Source organism: Eumetopias jubatus, unplaced genomic scaffold (genome assembly GCF_037043125.1).
Source record: "Eumetopias jubatus isolate StellerSeaLion01/CBP00866 unplaced genomic scaffold, mEumJub1_p1.0 scaffold_12, whole genome shotgun sequence".
Classification (NCBI taxonomy): Eukaryota; Metazoa; Chordata; class Mammalia; order Carnivora; family Otariidae; genus Eumetopias; species Eumetopias jubatus.
In genome coordinates, this window is record NW_028274818.1 from 106,282,390 (window position 1) to 106,307,491 (window position 25,102).

Consider the following 25,102-nt stretch of genomic DNA (forward strand, 5'->3'; position numbering starts at 1 on the left):
TTCTGGTTTGGCTTTGAGTCTCTCACCTGTTGCTTGTGGAACGCTCTGCTCAGAGGGCCCCTGGCTCGTCCTTGGGGATGTTCTAGCAGCTAGAGCTTCTCGGAGTTCGGGTCCCTTCCCCGGTCACTAGATCTGCGGTAGCGAACCCAGAGCATTTGGCCAAAGTAATTGCTGGACTTGGTTTTTCTCTTGAGTATGAATGTGATTTTTAGACCACGTATAATACAGAGGACTGAATGGAAGTGCCCCAGTGTGGTCTAAACGGCAAGCATTTTTCATTTGTCATGTAGAACCCCGAGTGGCCACAGCCGCTTGCGTCCTCACAGCTGAGATGTAGCCTGGCTGGAATTTTTGTTGCCGTTCTCACGTCTTACGTAATTTACTCTTTCCATTATGAAATCATGAATCATTCTTCACCCACGAGTTACCTGAGATCGTGTCTCTTTCTGGCAATAGAAGGCATTCTGTATCATGTATTCATTGCTGACTTACTAATTACAGCACAATTAGATCATGGTCTCGGATGTATCCTTTGAAGTTGTACTTTTCAACCTCAAATGCAGTCAGTGTTTATTCTCTGCTGCAGTCCTGTTTCTGTGCGTTCAGACTTCTCAGTTTCCTTGCTTGTCGTTTCTAAATGTTTGTCTTTTTGATCTGTTTCCTCCCTATAATTCTGCCAGCTTTTGCAAGGCCAAGATTTAAGATGTTTATGAATAATGCATCTTTTGGGGGGTTGGTCCTTTATCATTATTTCTGGGTTTATCCCTGTTCAGTTTTTTGCTTTATATTTATTTTTTTTTAGAGAATGAACAGGCAAGGGGGTGGAGGGGCAGAGGGAGAGAGAGAATCCTAAGCAGGCTCCGCACTCAGCAGAGATTCTGACACTGGGCTTGATCTCACGACCCTGAGATCATGACCTGAGTCACCCTGGAGCCTCTAAATTCCGTTCTTTATAATATTGCTTACAATTCTAGTTATCTCGATTAGATTTTCCTGGTACATCTTTTTTCATATCTTACTTTCATCCTTTGGTTTTAAGAGGTTTCCCTTGTAAAGAGTCACAGTGAAGTGAATTTCGATTTTGAACTCAGTCTAATTATTTGGGGGCTTGGGTGGAGGAAGAGGGGAGTTGAACCTCACAATGGTGAGGTGTATTGGCACTTTCCCCACCATCTTTGGTGATTTCGGTTTCCAGCCTTTTTCTTTGTTGTTTTCCCTTTCCCCAGCTTCATGTCGGATGATCGTTTCCTTCCTTCTACTAGTTTGGAAGCTGTAGATTGTATTTTCATGCTTTTGGTGGTCACCCTTAAATTTAACACAAATTAGCGTAACATTTTCTAACACAGACTTGAAGTTGCCCTTACTGCTGGCTGCACACCTATTCCTCAGCCTTTCCGTCTTGGCCTTTTGGCCCTGCAGTTTTCGCGGTGCTGGGGAACTGGTTGGAGCAGGGAGGCGTGGATACAAGGCGGCGCGTGAGGACAGGTACGATCTGAACACAGGCTGGTGACGGGCATAGGAGGCGGTCCGGGCTCTGCCAGGGAGCCCCGAAGAAATGTTTAAGTGAATCTGTCCACCACCAACGGTCTTCTGATTTTATCAGATTCTAAATTTCATCTCCAATACTGTACTTTGAAAATAGCACACATGGGTATTAAATGCATGTGCCTTCAATATATTTCTTAAAAAAAATTATTCAGCTCCGTTTTTAAAATGCAGACATTTCTGTGATTCAGCCACGTAAGAAACATGAAATGCAGTGGCCCAGGCAGTGGTATTTCAAAGACACTATGACAAGAAGAAAGACACAATTTTATTGGTCAGGAAATGTGTTACCATGCTTCCATTGTAAGCTCCTTTTACATCTGATTGTTCTTGGGGCTCATTTCCAAACCCGTAACCTCTACTTTTTCTTTTTCTTACTTGTGACGGGCTTGCTGGATTGGGACACTGCCGTGTCCTCTTTAGGGGGGCTCGGTGTGAAACTTGAAGATGGGGCATCCACCGGTTCCTTGAGCACAGTGATGTCGACATCATAGTCTGGTCTTCTGGCCGCTTCCTCTCTCAAGGTGTTCAGCCTAACACAAGAAGCAAACACAGGAAGGTACCTTTGATTTTTCTTTGCAATTTCAAAACCAGTTTTATGCTGTACTATGTTTATGCCCAGTAGGCCATACCTAGATTTCAATAGTTTTTGTAAGCAGAACTGTAAATTGTCCTCACTTTGCCTGAAATACAAAGTGATGCCATGTGTAGACAGTCCAGAAGAAAATTTTCATGTATCTAAAGTGATTTTTGAACCATTTTCCTCTGTAGCAACTTAGCAGCTAGTAAGTGGCCTTTTAAAGTATTCTTGTGGTCTTTGCCCGTAAGTATAGTTTAATGCTTTCTTCAACAGACCAACAGGCTTGACGTGTGCTTTGCAAAGAGCAGGCTTTAGCACTCTGGCCAGATGTGACTGCACAGTTCTCGACCATGGTTTTAGGCGAGCGGCAGGTAGTGGGTGCTCACCATGTGCCAGGCACTGTTCCAGACACTTTACAGCATCAGCTCACTAAATCCTCACAACAGCCTGATGGGGGATTATCTGCACTTAAAGATGGAGACACCAAGGCACAGTGAGTGGACCTTGCCTAGGACCACCCACCTGCCAAGGGGCGGGGTTGGGATCTGAACCCTGTCACCTAGCACTGGGGCCGCTCAGCTGCTGCGGGGCCTCGCCTCTCTATGTGCGCCTTGGGGCCCAGATGTTCTCATCACCTGAGAGAACCGGTGGTCACAGGCAGGATCCTTCTGGCAATTCCAGGTTCTCGGAGGAGCTGCCTCCCTTAGGAAGTTGCACACTTTGAATGAGAGCATTTGGTCCCCAGCCCCAGAGATGGGAAGGAAAGGTGGAGGAGAGGAGCTGAGAGGTTCTGTAAGGTTACCTTGCTTCCAGCTCATCGTTCTCGAGCTTCCTCTGGTGGGCCGTGGCCACGTGATGCAGCCTGTCCTCCCTTATTTTCTCCTTGAGGATTTCTTCACGTTTATGTGCAGGGAACAGTATATTCATGAAAAAGATATACATACTCGTGATCCACACAGCAAGTTTCTCCTTTTGTTCATCCTTGGATTTTTCTTTTCTCTCTGGAAGACAGTTTAAAATGAGCATGAATACAATTCCAGTTCTGCCACTTCCCACGATGCCTGAGCATCCTCATCCCCTGTGCGGGGGGGGGGGTGCGGGGAGGGGGATGCTGTTCTTCCCCCCAGGCTTGGGAAGGGTAAGGTAACCACAAAGTGCTTCACTGACTACCTGGAACAAGGCAAGTGTCAGTAGACCAGAGCTACGATTGTCAACACGATGAGTCTCCTGGTATTTTTTTCTAAATGGATAAGTATTTTGGTTTTCTAAAATTAAAACTATGGAAAATTTGCATCTTCCATGTTTCACAGGAGAAAAAAAAAACAAACCTTGGTTTTTGCATGCATTGTCTTTAAAGGCAGTTTTCATTAAGAAAACAATGTAAGAAGATTTTTTAAAAAGTTGTAGAGAGTGCAAGTGGGGGGAAGGGGAGAGGGAGAGAATCTCAAGCCGACTCTGCACTGAGCACAGAGCTCCACGTGGGACTCGATCTCCCGACCCTGAGATCATGACCTGAGCCGAAACCAGGAGTCAGACATTTAACCGTCTGAGCCACCCAGGCGCCCCATGAAAGAGGATTTTTAACTCTTAATTGAGTAAGAAGGTAGGTAAAACTACTGACTTGGTGAGAGTTGTTTCACATCTACTAGGGCAAACAGGTAGCCACTTTGGAATATGTTTAAATAGCTGATTCTGGGAAGATATGCTTTGGACTGTTCTGTAATATCAATAAGCTCTGGGATCTCTCAGGACAACAAGTGTTTTTAGACTATGTCTCTAGCGTGGGCTGCTCTGCTGTGTGAGGGCAGGGATGCGTGAGGAGTGTGGGGAGGGGGAGAATGGAAAGGCAAGGTGCTGTGAACAGTCCACCTTCCCAGCCCACGAGCCACTGTGGTGAGCACAGAGTGGAACACTGATAGTTAGAACCTTGATGCCAAGGCCCGATTTTACAAAGACTGAGGGAAATCTTCATCGGCACTTCCCATATGAGTTCCTAGGTTCTAGAACATCCATATAACCCGTGGCGGGCCTAGGCTGGGGAGGATGTTGTGCATGGAGGTAACTGATGAACAATTCACCAGGATTGTTGACCCTCTTCCAGGCTCTGGGCACCATGTCACCGGGCAGGCCCAGCCTCTGCTTCAGAAGTAGCAGAGTGCAGTAGTTAAAGAGCACAGACATGAGCCAAACAAGTTAGAGTCAAGGCTCAGCTCTGCCACTTACTAGGCTCTGCGACCTACAAGGGAATATCTGTGGCTTGGTTTCCTCTTCTGCAAAAAGGGAACCATGGAGGGCCCACCTCACAGAGGTGGTATGAAGGCTAGATGATTTAATAGTGGTTTTCCCACAAGCCATGTCTGCCAAAGCAAATTATTCTAAAAGATGATGCACCGGGGAAAAAATATCTGCCAGTGACTTGTATCCAGGTTACATAAATAACTCAATGAGACAACCCATTAAAAAAAAATTTAAACACACCACTAAGTGTTGGAGAGGACATGGAAAGACCAGATCTCAGACATTACTGTTGGCAGATAGAATGGAATGGCCAATTAGGGAAACAGCCTGGCTATTTATGTTACACAATTCCACTGCTAGATACCTATCCAAGAAAAGTGAAAATATGTCCACCATGCCTTGATGCCAGTTTTCACTATTCGTGATAGCCCAAATTGGAAACAGCCTGGCTGTCCATCCCAACCGATGAAGAGAGAAAATGTGGTTTATTTATACAATGGAACACTACTCAGCTATGCAAAGGAACAAAATACTAAGACCTGTTTTAGCATGAATGAATCCCAAAGTAATTACAAGTGAAAGACAGATAAAATGGACATGATTCCACTTATATGAAATGTCCAAGAAAAGCAAATGCACAAGCAGAAAGTAGGTCACTGGTACCAGCTGCCCCACAACACCTGACGCCCTTCACCCACGTAACAGTAGTGGGAGTGAGCCCTCACAGCATGTGGGCCAGGGAGAGACCACAAACTTGAGTTTTAGTACCCACCTTGGGAAAGCAAAAGGGAGGCTGCCAGCACTCAGCCTGGTATATCACAGGATCGAGAGAAGGCGCACGGGCTTAAGAATTCTGCCACAAAAGGGACCAAGAAATGTTAGACAGGTGTATCTTCAGGTGGTCTGAGAAAGCTTCAGAATCCCTAGCAACGCCTAAGTAAGGTTTTGTTAGTAGAGACTTCAGGGGCAAAGATAGCAACACAAGACTTCAAGGAACACAAACCATCTAAGAAATGTGACACCACTGTAAGAGCACAATAATCTTCCAGTAACCAGCCCCAAAGGTATGGAGGTCTGCGACTGACCTGACAGAGCATTCAAAATAGCCATTTGAAGGACACTCAGGGAGCTACAAGCACACACACAAGACAATTCCGTGAAATCAGGAAAACAACCTATGAACGAAAGTTTATAATGAGATGGAAATCAAAAAATCAAATTGTGGAGCCGAGGAATATAGTGCATGAGATGAAAATGCAGTAGAGCATCAGCCACAGAATGTATCAAGCAGAAGAAAGAGTCTGTGGACTAAAAGGAACTTTTGAATTAGTATTGTTTAGATTTCATTAACTTAGCATGGTTTAGGCTCTGGGAATTCAGCAGTGATCTCCCTGCTCAGGTGGTTTTTAGGCACCCCCCACCCCTTTCCCAGAGGAGAAACAGGGTTTTATTTTGTTTTAATCTTCGTCACGTTTTCAGGTCTTGGTTATACTGATTTTGTTAAATGAATTGAGCGGTTTTTTTTATGCTTGGAGTTTTAAAAATAAGCATGTAAGAACAATTCTTATTGGTACTGCTTCAAGTTTTTTGCTCATAAAATTAAATTTAGGAGAAAAAAAAAGTTAAGAGAGTAACTTTTTGATGGTTTTTCCCCCATGATTATTCAGGTTTTCTGTATTTTTCTGAGTCTATTTTTGTTATCTTCCTAGAAAATAATTTCAAATTTTTCATATGTATTAGCTTAGAGATGTACATAGCATCCTTTCACTACACTTAAAAAAAAAAAAATCTTGTCTGTGGGGATTTTTTCCTTCCACGTGAGATGGTATGTGTTCTATAACTCTCATCCTGACTACACCAGGTCGGGGGTGTCTATCGTCTCCAGCTTTCAGAATGATCAATTTTAGTAACTTTACTATTTTTGTTTTATGTATAATTTATGAGTTCATATGTTTGTCAATGCCTTCCTCCTGCTCTCCTTCTATTTCATTACTCCTCCCTTCTACCCTTTTGGGCCAAATGTTGAAGTTACCATGTTTTCTTGTTTAATAGTGAAAACATTTAACACTATACATTTTCTCAGGCTATAGTTTTGACCATGTCTCATAGGGAATGTTTCCATTATTTCACTTTTCTAAGTCTTCTCAGAAATGTAATTTTATTTTTCTGTAAGGATTATTTAGAAGAGAGGAACTCCTATTTGGTGGGGCTTTTGTTGTATTGGTTTTGCCTTTAATGTCCAAGTGGTTGTGTGATATTTTACTTTTTAACTCAACACACCTGGCCCTTTTTTAATAGGAAGAGCCCAGTGGCATTGGACGACCCCAGCCAAAGGAGAGGGATGAAGCTGGAAGCCAGTGTGGATGGGGCTGAGTAATGACCTGGGAGTTGGGGAAGTGGAGGCAGCAGATAGAATTTTAGCAGGAAAAGGGATCATATTAGAAGGAATATGAGGCACCAAATAAGGGTTTTGTTTTTAACTTGAGCATCTTTAAAGACCATCTTACCTCATACACAAAAATAAAATGGATTGAAGACCTAACTACAAACTCCTAGAACATAGGCTGTAGTTTCTGACGTCGGTCCTAGTGGCATTTTTCTAGATGTGTCTCCTGAGGCAAACAAAAGCAAAATTAAGCTATTGGGAATACGTCAAAATAAAAAGCCCTTGCACAGTGAAGGAAACCATCAACAAGACAAAAATACAACCTACCGAATGGGAAAAGATGTTTGGATATGATATATCTGATAGGGATTAATATCCAAAATATATAAAAAACCTATCACCAAACCCAAATAATCCTATTAATAAATGGGCAGAGGACCTGAATACACATTTGTCCAAAGAAGACATACAGATGGCCAACAGACACATAAAAAGATGAACATGACTTATGAGAAATGCAAATAAAAACCACAATGAGGTATCACATCTGTCAGAATGGCTCAAGTCAAAAACGCAAGAAATAAGTGTTGGCGAGGACGTGGAGGAAAAAGAACCTGTGTGTACTGTTGCTGCACTGAATGCAAATTGGTACAGTCACCGTGGAAAATGGTATGGAGGCTCCTCAAAAAGTTAAAATTACCGTATGATCCATTAGTTCCACTACTGGGTATTTATCCAAAGAAAATGAAAACACTAATTTGGAAAGATATATGCACCCCTATGTTCATTGCAGCATTATTTACAATAGCCAAACATGGAGGCAACCCAAGTGTCTATCCATAGATGAAGGTCTGTGTGTTTATGTATATATATGTATGTACGTATTTATACATATGTATGCATACAGTGGAATATTACTCGGCCATAAAAAAGAATGAGATCTTGCCATTTGCAACAACATGGATGGGCCTAAAGTGTATAATGTTAAATGAAGTCTGTCAGAGACAAATACCGTATGATTTCACTCATACGTGGAATTTAAGAAACGAATGAATAAACTAAGAAAAAAAAGACAAACTTTTAAATACAGTAAACTGGCGATTGCCAGAGAGGTGAATGGGGGGGTGAAATTAAAAACGGGTTCAAGAGTACATTTATCTTGGGGCACCTGGGTGGCTCAGCCAGTTAAGCGTCTGCCTTCAGCTCGGGTCATGGTCCCAGAGTCCTGGGACCGAGGCCCACGACAGGCTCCCTGCTCAGCAGGGAGTCTGCTTCTACCTCTGCCCCTCACCCCACTTGTGCTCTGTCTCTCTCAAATAAATAAAATCTTAAAAAAAAGCATACACTTATCTTGATGAACAGAGCAATGTGTAAGATTGTTAAATTATATTGTACATCTGAAACTAACACTTCAATTTTTAAAAAAGTGAATGAGAATCCTGAGAGACAAATCAACTGTATAAGGGTATAGTCACCAGTATCAGGCTTGAGAGATGGACATGCAGGGCCCACACTGGAGGAACAGCTGTCCTAACAGACTGTGACAGCTTGGTAAGATCATGCTCTGGAGAGTCAACTCCAGAAGTGACATCACCACGATGGGGACATAGGCCATTGCCTGACTTCACTCCTCCTCCAAAAAAAGAACCAACAACTATTCATGGACAAGACATCGCTGAGAGAATCCTAGAACACAGGGGTGAAGCTGAAGCACCCCCTTCACCACAGAGAACAAAACAGCACTGGAAGGGTGAGAGGAATGGCTACCTGCTGACCCCACTCCCCTCTCCACTCCCAGGCTGGCACAGCACCAAACAGGCTTCCCCTGAGCCTGTGGTTCCTCCAGTGGGAAAGGAGAGTCCAGGGTGGACATCCAGCTCCCCAGCATTGTGGGTCACTTCTTGGGGGCCCCCACTCCAGTCTTACCGCATGGGAATTGCTAGGGAATGTGGGGGCTCAACCACTGGGAATTTGATTGTGACAGAAGGGGGAAGGGCTCGCAACAGCACTGAGATCTTGGCAGACTGAGTTCCTACCTGCAGCACCCAAGTGGCATCCCCCAAACAGCATCTTTGCTCACTTATAGAACCAAGTTGGTGGTGAAATCTGACCAGGAAACTCCACAGGGTACAGGTCAGCCTGATTAATGGCTTCAAATGAAGAGCTGTGCCAGCCCTGGAGCCTGGTCGGTGCCCACTGCCCAGACAGGAGAGCTGAGTCATAGCCTGGCTTACGGCATCTGAGCAGAAAAGCAAGAACACCTGCAAGCTGCATAATCCATCAACACTTAAGCAGAAAGTATGGCAGCCAGTTCCACAGATGGAGGGTTCCACTGCTCAACCAGAAAGCCTGGCCAGAACATCTGCAAAGCTGTATAGCCCTGCGACCTTTCAGCAGAGTCTGGTAGGCAGAGCTGATAGCCTACAGAGCAAAGCCAGTGGCCCTGTTTAGCCAGGGACTGTGGGAGCATCGGTTGGCTTGAGTCAAGACCCCAAACAAAGAGCATTATCAGCCTTGGAGCAGTTTTCCCTCTCCACTCAGCCAAGGAAACTAATTCATAACACTACTTCCCCCCACCACCTCCACCCCACCTCATTGCTGAATACAGTCTTTAGCCCACCCAACAGCCCTGCACTTGAACAGGGAGCACAGCTTAGGACTTTCCCTGTCTGCAGAGCAAAACCAGTAACCTGTCTGTGGCCAGGGAGTTCATTACACACACTTGCCTGATTCAGGTACCCAAACAACAAGCCATGCCAGCCATGGGCCCTGCCCTGCTGCCCCGCCAGAGTAGGGAAGCTAATTCATAGCCTCATCTACAGCTGAGTATACTACTCAACCTGACAAGAATACCCAGGCAACCATGAAACCTATCCTGTAGCCACACACGGGCAGGGAACCAAGCCATCAATCCTACCTAAAACTGTTCTCAGCCAGCAGCACCCTTCCCCCTCCAACCTCAGAGCTCAGGCAGTAGCCTTGCCACAAAATAGATCTAATAACAAGCCCTACCTGCCCAAGAAAGTACCACCAGACACATCCAGAAATCCAAACTGAGCTGATGAGTGAGCAACTGTCTCTGCTAATGCAAACCTGTAAAATCTGAAAGAGGATACCAACTTGCTCAAATGCATAGATACCAAAGCAAGGAATCAAGGATCATAAAAACCAAGTAAACATGACACCACCAAAGGAAACTAATAAAGCTGTAATAGGTGACCCTAAAGAAATGGAGATCTATGAACTGTTGAATTCAGAACAATCCTCTTGAAGAACTTTAGTGAACTACAAGAATACACAACTACACAAAATTAGGAAAACCATGCAAGAACAAAACAAGAAGTTCAACAAAGAAGCCATCAAAAAACCCAAAAACAGAAATCCTAGAGCTGAAAAATACAATGAACAAACTGAAGAATTCAAGAGTAAGCTTTAAAAGCAGACTGGATTATGCAGAAGAAAGAATCAGAGACCCAGAAGACGGGGCATTTGACATTACCCAGTCAGAGGAGCAAAAATCAAAAAAAGGTGAGGAAAGCCTACGGGACTTATGGAACACAATCAAAAGAAATGATATTCCCATTATAGAAATTCCAGAAGGAGGAGAAAAAGAGATAGAAAGTATATTTAAAGCAATAAGTAATGGCTGAAAACGTCCCAAACCTAAGGAGAGAAAAGGACATCCAGATCCATGAAGCCATAAAGACCCCAGATAAAGAACCCAAAGGGGGCTACACTGAAGCACATTATAATCCTCAAAAGCCACAGAATTTTGAAAGTAAGGGAGAAGAGAGAAGTTACATATAAGGGAACCCCCCATATGACTACTGACTGGTTTTTCAACAGAAACTTTTTAGGCCAAGAGAGAATGAAATGAACTATTCAAATATTGAAAGAAAAAACTGTCAACCAAGAATTCTATCCAGCAAAGTTGTCCTTCAGAAACCAAGGAGAAGAGGTACTTTTCTGAACAAACAAAAGAAGGAGTTCATCACCACTAAACGTTGGCCTTACAGGAAATACTTAAGAGTGCTTTAAGTAGAAGTTAAAGGATACTAATTAACATCATAAAAACATAAGAAGGTAGTGTAAAACTCACTGGTAATAGTAAATACATAAATTCTGTAATATAATGGTGGTGCATAATTCACTTATAACTCTCGTTCAAAAGTTTAAAAACATAATAAAAACTATAATAATCTGTTATTAGTTACAGAATATAAAAGTGTAAATGGTAAAATCAGGAACCTAAAACTTGAGGGGGAGAAGTGTAAAATTTAAGAATTCTAATGAACTTATCAGCTTAAAATAGGGTGTAACAATTCTAAGACATTTTATATAAGCCTTATGGTAACCACAAGAGGAAAAAATCTATAGTAATAACACGAAAGAATATGATTTTTAAAAGTCAGAGCGTACTGATACCAAAGGCATCAAAACATGAAAAAACACAGCAGGATAAAAAACAAGGAAAAGTAGCTCTACAAAACAATCAGAAAACGATTAAAAAAAGAGCAGTGGTTAAGTCCTTACCTATCAATAATTTAAGTGTAAATTAAGATTGAATTCTCCAATCAAAGGCATAAAATAGCTGAATGGATAAAAAGACAAGATCCAACAATAAGCTGCCTATGAGAACTCAACTTATCCTTAAAGACACAGACTGAGAGTGAATGGGTGGAAAAGATATTTCAAGCAAATGGTAATTTTAAAAAAGGCAGGGGTAACTATACTTATATCAGACAACACATACTTTTTTTTTTTTTAAGATTTTATTTGAGAGAGTGAGTGGGCGGGGGAAGGGCAGAGTGAGAGGGAGAAGCTGACTCCCCACTGAGCAAGGAGCCTGATCTGGGACTCGATCCCAGGACCCTGAGATCATGACCTGAGCCGAAGGCAGACGCTTAACTGAGCCACCCAGGCATCCCCAGACAGCACAGACTTTAAACTAAAAATGGTAAAAAGAGACAAGATCATTATATACTGATAAAGAAGTCAGTCCATCAAGAAGATACATTTATATTTATGCAGCCAACTTCAGGGTACCTAAATAAATAAAGCAAAAACAGAGCAAAAAGGAGAAATAAGCAATATAATAATAGTTGGAGACTTTAATACTCCACTCTCAACAACGGATAGGTCATCCAGACAGATAATCATTAAGGAAACAGCAGATTTGATCAATGCTATAGAACAAATGGACGTAACAGACATATACAGTACATTCTGAAAACAGAATACACATTCTTCTCAAGCACACACGGAACATTTTCTAGCATAGACCATATGTTAGACTACAAAGCAAGTCTTAGCAAATTCAAGATTGAAATCCTATCAAGTATCTTCTCTGACCACAATGGTATAAAACTAGAAATCAGTAACAGGAGGAAAACTGGAAAATTCACAAACACGTGGAAATTTACACTCTCCTGAACAACCAATGGATCGAAGATTAAAGGGGGAAGTTTAAAAGTATCAAGAAACAAACTGAGGGTTACAGAAGGGGGTGGTGAGGGGACAGGGTAACTGGGTGATGGGCATTAAGGAGGGCACGTGTTGTGATGAGCACTGGCTGTTATATGCAACTAATGAATTGAACAGTACATCAAAAACTAATGACGTACTATATGTTGGCTAACTGAACATAATAAAAAAATAAAAGTATCTTGATACAAATGAAAATAGAAACACAATATACCAAAGCTTACAGGATGTAGCAAAAGTGGTTCTAAGAAGTTCATAGCAATAAACATCTACATTAAGAAACAAGAAAGAATTCAAATAAACTAACTTAACTCTGCCTTAGGGAACTGGAAAAAGAAACTAGATCCAAAAGTTGCAGAAGGATGGAAATAAAGATTAGAGCAGAAATACACAAAATAGAGAACAGGAAAATAGAAAATATTAACAAAACTAAGGTTCTTTGAAAAAAATATTGATACCTTTAGCTAGACTAATCAAGGAAAAAACCCAAATCAACAACCTTATAAACAAAAACAAACATTATGGTTAATACCACAGAAATATAAAGGTCATAAGAGGCTACTAGGAACAATAAAACACCAATAAACTGGATAACCTAGAAAAAATGGAGAAATTCTTAGGAACGTACAACCTACCAAGACTGAATCAAGAAGAAACAGAAAATCTGAACCGACCAATTGCTAGTAAGGTTGAATTAGTAACCAAAATCTCCCAGCAGAGAAAAGCCCAAGACCAGATAGTTTCACTGTTGAACTTTATCAAATATTTGAAAAATTAATGCAAATCCTTCTTTAACTCTTCCCAAAACTGAAGAGGAGGGAAACTCCCAAATTCATTTCACGAGGTCAGCATTACGCTGATGCCAAAGCCAGAAAGGGACACTACCAGAAAAGAAAACTACAGGCCAGTATCCCTTTTGAATATAGGAGCAAAAATATTCAATAAAGTACTAATACACCAAAATCAACATTAAAGGGATCATTCACCAAGTTCAACTGGGATTTATCCTGGGATACGAGGACGGTTCAACATATGCAAATCAATCAATGTAATACATCACAATAGAATGAAAGAAAAAACTATATGATCATCTCTGTAAACACAGAAAAAGCCTTTGACAAAATTCAATATCCATTCGTGATTAAAAAAAAAAAAAACCTGAAAAAATTAGGTACAGAAGGAATGTACCTCCACATAATAAAGCCTATATGGGGCGCCCGGGTTGCTCAGTTGGTTGGTGTCTGACTTTAGCTCAGGTCATGATCTCAGGGTCCTGGGATCGAGCCCCACATCAGGCTCCCCACTTGGCAGGGAGTCTGCTTGTCCCTCTCACTCTCACTCTGCCCCTCCCCCTGCTTGTGCTCTGTCTCTCAAATAAATAAAAAAAATAAAATAAAAGCTATATATTACAAGCCCTCAGCTAACATCACACTCAAGAGTGAAAGACTGAAAAATCTTCCTCTCAGATTAGGAACAAGAGAAGGATCCACTCTCACCACTTTTATTCAATATAGTATTGGAAGGTCCCAGCCAGAGCAATTAGGCAAGAAAAAGAAATTTAAAATATAATTGGAAAGGAAGAGGTAAAAATTGTCTCTATTTGCAGATGACATGATTTTATATGTAGGAATTCCTCAATACTCCACCAAAAAACTGATAGGTCTAAGCAACGAATCCAGGAAAGTTGCAAGATATAAAATTAGCATACAAAAATCAATAGGGTTGCTATACACTAACAATGAATTATCAGGAAAAGAATTAAAGAAAACGATCCCATTTACAATACCATCAAAACAATAAAATGCTTAGGAATAAATTTAGCCAAGAAGTAAAAGATCTCCACTCACAGTACTTCAAGACATGATGGAAAGAAATTGAAGAAGACAAATATAAATGGAAAGGTAACCTACATTCATGGATTGGAAAATTTAATATTGTTGTCAATACTACCAAGAGCCATTTATAGGTTTGATGCAATCCCTATAAGATTCCAATGGCATTTTTAACAGGTAGAAAAAACAGCTCTAAAATTTATATGGAACACACACACATAGACCCACATTTTCACAATAAAATTCTCCGGGCCAAAAAAAAAAAAAAAAAAATTATATGGAACTACAAAAGACCCCAAATAGCCAAAGCAATCCTGAGAAAGAACTAAGCAGGAGGCATTTTACTTTTCTGACTTGAATCTGGGCTACACGGTATAAAAAGTGTTGACAGTATGGTACTGGCATAAAAACAGACACAAAGATCAATGGAACAGAATCGAGAGCCCAGAAATAAACCCATGTGTATAGTCAGTACTTGACAAGGAAGCCAGGAATGTTCAATGGAGAGAAGACAGTCCCCTCAATAAGTGGTGTTGGGAGAATTGGAATTCACACATAAAACGATGAAACTAAGCCCCTATCTAACACCATTCGCATTATCTCGAAATTGTTTAAAAATTTAAATGTAAGATGAGAAACCATAAAACTGCTAGAAGAAAACAGGAGAAAAAGCTCCTTGACATGGGTCTTAGCAAGGATTTTTTGGCTAAAGCACAGCAACATAATCAAAAATAGACTAGCAGGATGACGTCAAACTAAGCAAAAGAAATGAACAAAATGAAAAGACAACCTGTAGAATAGGAAAACGTATTTGCAAACCATATATCTGATAAAGGCTTTAAATCCAAAATGTATAAAGCACTACAACTCAATAGAAAAAAAATTAAAATAGGCAAAGCATCTGAATAGACATTTTTTCAAAGAAGATATACAAGTGGCCAATGGATCTATGAAAAAGAAATGCTCAGCATCACTCATCGTCAGGGAAATGCAAATCAAACTGCAATGAGAGGTCACCTCACACCTGTCAGAATGGTGAGCATTGAAAAGACCAGGATAATGAATGCAGGCGAGGATGTGGAGGAAGAGGGCCCTCGTGCACTGTTGGAGGGAAGGTAAACTGGTGCACCCACTCTTGAACACAGTGTGGAGGTCCCTCAGGAAATTCAGAATAGAAGAGTCATATAAGCCAGCAATTCTACACCTGGGAACATATCCAAAGGAAACAAAAACACTGTGGAAGAGAGATCTGCAGCCCCGTGTTCACCGCGGCGTCATCCACAACAAGAAAGGCACAGAACAACCTACGTGTCCAATGGATAGATGGATCAAGAAGTTGTGGAATACATACAATGGAACCCTGTTAGAAAGGAGGAAACCCTGCCATTTCTGACAACATGTTTGGGCCTTGAGGGCATTACGCTGAGTGAAATAAGCCAGCCGGAGAAAGACAAACACCGTATGATCTTACTTATATGTAGAATTTTAAAAATTCACCAAAGAACTCGTAGAAAAAGAGACCAGATTTGTGGCTACTGGAGGCTGGGGTTGGGGTAGGGGGGTTTGGATGAAGGTGGTCAAAAAGTATGAATTTCCAGTTGTAAGATAAATAAGTAGTAGGGATGTAATCTACACCGTGACAAATAGAGATGATGCTGTATGACATAGACGAAAATTGTTAAGAGTAGATCCTAAGAGTTCTCTCATCACAAGGAAAAAAAAATTTTTTTGGTTATCTATATGAGATGATGGATGTTAGCAAAACATACTGCGGTGATCATTTCACAATATATGCATGTCAAATCATTATGCTGTATACCTGAGACTCGGGCTGTAAGTCACTTACAGCTCAATAAAACTGGGGAAAAAATACAAAGACAAAAAAACCTCAGCAGGATCAAGCCTTGACAGTGAACTCCATCAAGCGGGTGGCAGGATTGGAAATAGCACTACCAGCCTAATTACATTTTTAAAAGACAGTTGTACATTTTTATAAACCTTCTATCATTTATAAGCAACAGTGTACAAACATTAGAGTTCAGTCATTAAACTACTCACCATTTTGGGATAAAAAAAAGGTTAGCCCTTTTCCTGGAGATTTAAAGTTCATTTTGGAAATTCTTTCATCACTTAGAGACTTCTTGATCTTGGGCTTTTACATAAAAGAAAATCATAAAGCAAAATATGACTTCTGCATCATTGTGGACTAAAACCAATTTGCTACATTATAAATAATTAGAAAATTATTAATGAGGCCATTCTCTTTAAGCAAAAGAGACTACCTTTGACTATTTTAACCTGCATAAAATATTGCTATTTGTACAATTAAGGAAATGAATAACAGTTATTATATCCACTAAAACACTCCTCCCAAGAAACTAAAGATTTGAAAGTCTTCCCTGGGTCTGTGGGGAAAGTGTTTAACTACACAGAGTTAACTGTACCTACGTTCTGATATTAACGGCATTTTTAACCGGACATATGCTGTTCACAGCCACATTTCTGCCTCCAACTAGATCTTGCCCTTGAACCCCAGGCTTGTGTCTCCATCTATACCACCTGGATGTCTGATCAGGCACCTTAAGCCTAACGTGTCCAAAAGCAGCTCCCTAATTTTGCCCCCAAACTCCTGTCCCCCACCCCAGCCTTCCCTTCACAGTAAATGACAACCATATCTCCCATTCAGGCCAAAAGGCTTAGAATCATCTTGGCCGTGTCTCAAACTCCACAGCCTTCAACAAACCTGCACGTCATTCCGAGAGCTTCCTTACCGGTTTGTCAACGGGGAAGCCATAGAGAGCCTACTGACCCTCTCTGCTCTGGGGCCTTCCCGTCTCACTCAGAAAGCAAGCCAGGTCCTCACCATGGCTGGGTGCCCTCTTGGTCTGGCCCCACTGCCCCGCTGAGTTCCTGTACCCAGGCCACTCCAATGTGGCTGCACCTGCTGAGCCACTTGTCTTTCAACAACCCAAACACGCCCCCACCTCAGGGTCTCCGCACAGAACAGTCTTCCTCCAGATAATCCCATGGTTGCTTCCCCACTTCATGTGTGCTCGAATGTCGCTTCATCAGAAGACCTGTCCCTCCACAGCCTGCCTCGCTCTTCACCACATCACTTACACCTTGTAAGCGTGAGGAAGTGTAGCAGTGCGGGATCGGGTGCAAATTCTGGAGTCAGACTGCTGCATACAGACCCCCCGCTCCACTGCTTACTAGATGCGTGACCGTGGGCAGGTTACCTAACCCTTTTGTGCCTCAGCTCCACCCTAAGACAGTAACAGTACCCGAAGGTGGTTTGGGGTGTTAAATGAGCTCATACTGGGAAGCGCGTGGCACCCGGTCAACACCCCAAGAGTGTTTGCTCTCGCTGCCGTTCGCTTGTCTCCCCCTCCTCACTGGAATATGAAGTCCACAAGACGACAGGTTTTTGCCTCACTGCAGATCACCAGCATATAGAAGCGTGCTGATCACACAGTAGGGACGCAAAGCCCGTTGATACTGCAACCAGGTAACTACTGTTACGTAGTTAGTTGTAAATACGAACCTCTAATACCCGTATTTTGCTACGATCAAGCATTAGCCCTAGCTTGCTTGAAGATGACTTGGTGCTGCTGTCCTGCAGATCAGATTCCTGGCTTGCTCCTATACTTGAACTCCTGTCCTGCATGTTCTGAGCAAGGACAAACACATAAGAGGATTTGGGGTTTCCATGGAAACACACACACGATTTTTTTTTTTTTAATATTTTATTTACTAGGGCACCTGTGTGGCTCAGTGGGTTAAGCATCCAACTCTTGATGTCAGTTCAGGTCATGATCTCGGGGTTGTGAGATCGAGCCCCGTGTCAGGCTCTGTGCTCAGCAGGAAGTCTGCTTCTCTCCCTCTCTCTCTCTCCCTCCCCCCACTCATGCTCTCTCTCTCAATAAACCTTTAAAAATAAAAATTAAAAATATTTAATTGAGAGAGCAAGAGCATGAGTGGGGGGAGGGGCAGAGAGCGAGGGAAAAGCAGATTCCCCACTGATCAGGGAGCCTGATGCCCGGGGCTCGATCCCAGGACCCCAAGACCATGACTTGCACCAAAGTCAGACACTTACCTGACCAAGCCACTGAGGCGCCCCCACACACAATTTTAATGAAGTATAATTTACAGTTAAGCTACACAGAAGGTGTACTTACTATTTGATGATTTTTGACATGTGTACACCTGTGACATGATCAGCGCAGTCAAGACAGCAAACATATCAGCCCCAAGCTTCCCGTGCCCCTCGGGAATCCACCCTTATCCTCAGGCAACCACTGATCTGCTTTCTGTCACTACAGATTACTTTGCGCTTTCTAGAATTTCATATAATTGCACTTTTTTTTTTGTCTGACTTCTTTCACCCAGCAGAATTATTTTGATTCATCCATGTTGTATCCTGTATCATGAGTTATTTCACAGCTGAGTCATACTCCATTGTATGGACCAAATAGGATTTACCTTGTTGGACATGTGGAATGATATATTAAAAACCAGAGGTGAACATGGTCAGATGGTTTCTGAGGATGACCCCTAGACCAGTGTTCACCCTTGGTTATTAGAGCCCGTGTGATGCCATCCATGAAATCACGGACGAATTCAAGGTGGACATTGACTTCCCTCAGAGCAAAGCGCCAGACCGTGGCCCATGATAAGGCTCCCACACTGACCTGGAGAGGCCATCGGTCATATCCTCAACCTGGACAAGGCGTATCTAGTTGGTGGGATGGACTGTGAGGTGAAGTTGAACATGAAGCTCTCAGCACACAAGGAGTCTGAGACACATCAGGGGATTTGTGGGAAGTCAGTCTTTACACAGCAAACAGTGACATTGTATGTGCAGGTCTGAAGAGTTTCCCAGCTGTGAGGTTCCACTGGCCCGCAAGACTCTCCCTGTGGCTCCAGATGAATGGCTTGAAAATCAGAAATCCTCCAGGCCTACTTAACCTGAAACCCCCACCCAAAACTAGCTTGTGTCAGTTTGCCCCAGCAGCCGGATCCTTCAGTAGGGTGGCTGACACTGGCCCTGCTCCACCGAGGTCTTGCGATGGAGCCTCGTGTCCAGCAGGCCTGTCCTATGAGCTGGCCCCATCCTAAGAGAACCAGCTAGCATCTCATGTACACTCAGGAGCTGTTTCTTAGCATCTTCACTCTGGAACAGGTTCTCCACTCCTGTAAACACTATATTGCATAATGAAACATTTCATAAGAAAATTATCTCAGATATTCTAAGCCTCCCGGTCTACCCAACATGTTGGTAGGCACTCTGACCTTCATTAGGATATCTCCGCTACTGTGGCGGAGTCTACGCCCTGGGTCATGACCAAGGACCTAACTTAAAGACAATACACCCTTCCAAAATGTGAAAAGAAGTCTTAAGTTTTTTTCTTAAGTCTTAAATTATTTCCTGAAGGGTTATAAAAGCCCAAGATAGTTTTGATCCAGTTTAACCGTTCCAGAATGAAACCATTTCTTGCTCTGTAAATTCTAAGATACCTTTACCTGATTTGTCATATAAGAGCTTCCACGTTTGTTTCCAGATGGGTCATCATTTGGCAGATTTAAATAGGTTTTAGTCATTTGTTCAGTGACAGAAATGAGTGCGAAGCTTAAGAGAGCTTCAAAGAATTCCAGGAAAACCAGCTGAAACATAAAATATAAAGGGTCTTACTCATTTTGACATACCCTCAGGTGGACCAGTGATTCAACCGGGTGTTGGTCTCTGTCTCCAGATAATGCCACCTCATTCAACGCTCAAGCATCATGGGTACACACCAATTTGAAACAAAAACTACATTTAAAAGATTATGTGTGTTCTGTTACTAGAACATTTTTCTATTTTGATGGAAACATTTTATTTTATATTAGCTAACTGAGGACATTTTCAAAAGGATTTCCTTTTTTCTTGAACAACTTAAGAGAAGTGAACGCATCTGTGAACCCAAGTGACAAGTTCAAGAGTTACCCACTTGGCAGCCATGCCCCTCCCTGCTGTGTGCGCACCTGACACACAGACCTGCCTCCACCTGGGCAGCACCTGCATGGGAGGACAGCTTGCTTGGACTTTGATCACCCACCTGTCATGTCTGTTGGTCCTGAACCCAGAGCCCATTGAGTCTGAGCTGGAACAGGCTCGCTGATTTGAGCGGAGGCGCCAGGCCGGCCTCCACCTGCTGCCCAGGGATCTGCTTAGCATCCCTGCAGTCTGTGTCCCCTAGGCTAACAGTTTGCTGACACCTGCCCAAAGATGGGTCAAGCTGGTAAATGAGACATTTGCTTAGTTCAAAGGTAGGACACTTAGTGTCTTGTGCCCAAATTTGACTCTTCCTGTGACCCTACCTAACACTCACTACCTGCCAAGCTCCCAAAGTGTCCTACCCATATGGCAGCCCCCTCCTCCAGAGATTTTGCCATTTTCTTGGGGAATCACACTGAGGATCAGTTTCTCCACCAGTAAGATGCGGTCAGCACCACATACTTTGTCATGAGGATCCGATGAGATCCCGCTGTAAAGTGCCTGCCATCCCATGTGTTGAATCATTAGTGGCTGGGATTTGTAGCTGTTAAGTAAAAGCACAGGTCAGTGGGTCCCTTCCCCTACCTAGGCACCTACTGTCACTTGAGGTGACACCAAACATCCACTTTGGAAGCATGACCTACAACAGGAAGAGTTTTGTTTTCTTATTAGCTCTCTGCTCACACCATTCCTACTCCTCTTACATTTCTGTTACTTAAGTCCCCCCAAAAATAGCAGAGCGGGGCACAGCAAGTTCAAATGTTCTGAGATAGGAGCGTGACAGGTGTGTTCCGGGGACAGCGTGGAGGCAGGTGTAACTCAGTGGTCAGACCAGGACTCAGAAAGGTGGTGCCACCTGTGTCATGAGGGCCTTTTCTCTGAGTGGGATGGGAAGCCGGGGGTGTGAGCAGGGCAGTGACGTGACCCGGCGGTTGCCCTGGGAAGCAGGAGGGTAAGGGACGCATCAGGAGGATGAGTGAGCAGCTTTCTAGGTGACAGTTGGTGGCTCGGCCGGGGTGGAAGCAGTGCAGCTGGTGGGAGGCACCACATTCTAGAAAATACTTTGAAGGTGGAGCCAATAGGATGTCCTGAAGATCTGAATGTGGGGGCCTCACAACCGAAGGGTGGGGTGCCATCCACACTCCACACACGGGAGGCTGAGGTACGCAGGCGGGGGATGGAGGTCACAAGTGCAGTCTGGGGTGTGGGACATTCTGGGCTGTTCGAAACCCGAGGGGCCACTCTGGCTAGGCCGCCTGCAGCTGAAGAGCATGATTGGGGTCGGAGATACAAACGCTGGCCTTGTCCTCAGAAAGGTGGCATTTGAGATTATGAGACCAGGGGTGAGCACAGCTGGAGAAGGGGACCCCGGCCTGAGTCTACGGCACTTGGACAGGGCGGGTGACACAGAGAGGAGCAATCGGCCAAAAGTCGGAAGGCACCAGCAGTGAGGGAAGCGGAAGACCAGGGACACAGAGGGAAGAACGTGTTCGAGGTGGCAGAGGCAGCATTTCAGGCCCCATGGCAGGGCCCCCTGGGCGGGTCATCATGGGGTCCCTGGTGACCTGAACGCAAACGGTTTTAGCCAAGCAGGGGGAGCCACACAGATCCCATCTTTAGGACCTCTCCAGAAGAGGCAAATGCACGGGGACAGGGAGCAGACTCCTGGGGAGGGGAAATCGGGAGGTATGGCGGATACTAAAAACCGAGGGATCAAGTAGTTGCCCCGCTTCCGTGTACAGAAGAAAAGACTGAGCCTGGGCTGGCCGACTTGCCCAGAGCCCCTCGGCAAGGCACGCTGAAAAGTGAAGACACGCAGGCTAATTCACTGGAGGAGATGTCAGTGTGTCTGGCAGGCTTAGGACAAGTCAGCCAGAGAAACAGACACGTATTAAATCGCTCAGTTAGCCAAGAAATAGCGTCGGGCAGCTGACCCTTGAACAAGGCGGGTATGAACTGCGTGGGGCCGCTGACGTGCAGGTTTTTCTCCACACGTACAGGACAGTGCTGTAAATGTATTTTCCTTACAATGTTCTTAATGTTTTCTTTTCTCTAGCTGACTTTATTGTAAGAGAACACTATGTAAGACAGCGGGTGTGTTAGTCACCTATTTATGTTATCGGGAAGGCTTTCAGTCCACGGCAGGCTGGGTAGTGAAGTACGGGGGGGGTCAAAGTTATACCTGGATTTCTGACTGTTTTCTAATACGATCAAGGAGACACAGCTACACAGGCCCACACAGGAACACGCGCATACAGACATACACAGTCACGTCCTGGGGTTAGAATGCCTTTCGGTCAAATCATGGTTCTCGGTAGCCAAGGCAAAACAGCCCAACTTGTATCTGCACTATTTGTGACACCTCTTTACAAACCTCGAGTTCGAAGTTGATGTCAACGCTGTCATGTATGAAAGGATTATCCTCTGCAATGACCTCCACAAACTTGGTTGCTGTTAATTCTTTATTTATCATTTTAAAGTCCTGCAAAAGAAACAACCAATTAAACCGTAATGGCCTATAATTACAAATAGCTACTTTTTTTAAAGATTTTATTTATTTTTATTTATTTGAGAAAGCACGAGCACAAGCAGGGAGAGCAGGAGAGGGAGAAGCAGGCTCCCCACGGAGCAGGGAGCCCCACTCAGGGCTTGATCCCAGGACCCTGAGATCATGACCTGAGCCAAAGGCAGATGCATAACTGGCTGAGCCACCCAGGTGCTCCTAAATAGCTACCTATTTTTAATGTTAATTTATAACCATATAACCCTTTAAGGAGATGCTCTAGAAATGAATGTCTTTGAAACTGATCCTTTTGAAAAGCATTCTACATTAACATTGATATTTACCTCTCTAGACCTTCCCCCATCCCTCTAAAAAGAAAAGTGTCTTTAGAGACATAAACACAGGACACAGGGCTTGGGAGAGTGGATGACCCAGGTGTGAGATACCAACCCAACTGCACAGGTGGGGAAATGCTGGACTGGGGGCCTCAGGGAGTCAGGGTGCTGTAGGCACTCAGGAAGGAGGCCCCTCTGGAAGTAACCCTCCAGGGAGGGCTGAACACAGGAAGACTCGCTGAGAAGACCCTGTCCGCATCAAAGCTGCAAACAGAGGGTCTGCTCCCAGAGATACTGAACCAGAGAGCGTTCGGCCCAGGACACACAGTCTCCCCTAAGTTAGCGCTGCTGAAAACAAGGATTAGGTGAACGTGCACCTCATGGTGGGGGGTGGGGCTCCGTGCTGGCCCGCCCTCCGCTCTCTCCTAAGCACCGTGCAAACCAGGCTCATATGTTCTAATGGAGGGATCGTGCCGACTCCACGTGAACCTGCCGGTCCATCTCAACATCCCTAAACGGGAACATTCCCGAGGCGGTGCAAGAGAAATACACAGAACCACCCGTGGCTTTGTCAGGGAAAGAAACCCGGAATCCAAACAAGCCTCTAACTGTACTGTGTTAGTAGAGGTACCGGGAAAAGAAGAACATGGTGGGGCGCCTGGGTGGCTCAGTCGTTAAGTGTCTGCCTTCGGCTCAGGTCATGGTCCCGGGGCCCTGGGATCGAGCCCCGCGTCGGGCTCCCTGCTCGGCGGGAAGCCTGCTTCTCCCTCTCCCACTCCCCCTGCTTGTGTTCCCTCTCTCGCTGTGTCTCTCTCAAATAAATAAATAAAATCTTAAAATGAAAAGAAAAGAAGAACATGGTATTGAACCCTGGGAGGATGCCACCAGCCCGAACCGGAAGTCTGACCCACCGGGGGGGACAGAGGAGCTCGTCTCTTCAGTAAGAGGCCATGAAGAAAGGGGGAAAGTGAACAAATAAACGGCGGTACAATACTCCTCCCCCAAAGCTCACACACTTCTAACAAGCTATTTTCCTGTAATAGACACTAGGTAACTGTTTTCCGTACACATACGACAGTGTTAGACTTTTTTAAAACACTCTATTCCCTATTAGTATTCGACTCTTCTCATTTTCTCCTTTATCTTCCCACAGGTATAAATTAAAACAAAAACTGCCAATAGTTAGTACAAGAATAGTGTATGAATTAGATGCCCTATTTTATAAACTAATAACTTCTTTAAACTACTTTTTGATGAACATTTTTTTAAATGACATTCACTTCCCCCCCTCTCCTGACCCCATCTTCTCTTATACCACAAGGTCTGCTTAGCAAAGGCCCTGTGGCCACCCATGCCCCTCCCCTCACTGGGAAACACATGGAGCCAGTGCTCCCTCTGCCTCAGGTCTGTCACAGATCCTGGAATTACTCGCTTCTGCCCAAAGATGCTCAGCAAACATTCAACTGCTATGAAAATCCATCCCAGATCTTCACCTCATTATTTGTGTACCATTGCTAGAATACTGCCTTTAATGAAAACCAAAATGCCAGTGCACCTGAGTGGCTCAGTTAAGTGTCTGTCTCCTGATTTCAGCTCAGGTCATGATCTCAGGGTCATGAGATTAAGCCCTGAGTCGGGCTCCATGCTGAGGGAGGAGCCTGTTTGAGATGCCTTCTCTCCCTCTCCCTCCGCCCCTCCCGACTCATGCGCACGTGCTCTCTCTCAAAAAAAAAAAAAAAGTCAAAATTCTTATTAATATAAAACCAGTCTCAGTCACAAGTGGTTACTTTCAACATCCAGAGGAAGTGTCGCATCTTCATGGAAGGCTCGTGGGGAGGAGCTGTGTGTGGTCTGCAGTAAACTGTATAAATCTCCCAGCATTTGTCAATGTAATTCATGGAATAGAGCATCCACGGCTGCCCACTGAATAAACTGCCTAAAGACATTAGGGAAAGATAAACCATCAAAAAATGATTACAAAGCTACATTTTGGAGAAAAAATGATAATAAATATAATGCTGTTGGTTTTGTATTTACCTTTTACACGGCAGGCATTTGGGTGAATGTTCTCAGTCATCAGTTTGGTAAAACACAGAAAGAGCGATGGGCTTCTGTTTCTGCAAAGACAGATCTAGTCACCCCTCTGTCCGGGAGGGAGAACC

General features: G+C 43.7%; 1 protein-coding gene across 2 annotated transcripts in view; it reads right to left on the reverse strand.

The window, feature by feature from the left end:
* Window positions 1-1,903: 1,903 nt before the first annotated feature.
* Window positions 1,904-25,102, reverse strand: part of RSPH10B (radial spoke head 10 homolog B) — a 50,852-nt gene continuing 27,653 nt past the window's right edge. The window contains exons 12-19 of one of the 2 annotated variants that reach the window (XM_088017183.1): window positions 24,978-25,057; window positions 24,728-24,876; window positions 22,477-22,584; window positions 19,589-19,729; window positions 17,610-17,735; window positions 16,124-16,211; window positions 2,928-3,126; window positions 1,904-2,078 (exon numbers count right to left, since the gene is read on the reverse strand). In XM_088017183.1, the coding sequence (XP_087873309.1) occupies window positions 1,904-2,078; window positions 2,928-3,126; window positions 16,124-16,211; window positions 17,610-17,735; window positions 19,589-19,729; window positions 22,477-22,584; window positions 24,728-24,876; window positions 24,978-25,057 (1,066 nt within the window). Of the gene's footprint in view, window positions 2,079-2,927; window positions 3,127-16,123; window positions 16,218-17,609; window positions 17,736-19,588; window positions 19,730-22,476; window positions 22,585-24,727; window positions 24,877-24,977; window positions 25,058-25,102 lie in introns of both variants that reach the window. The other variant, XM_028088548.2, reaches the window with a different exon arrangement.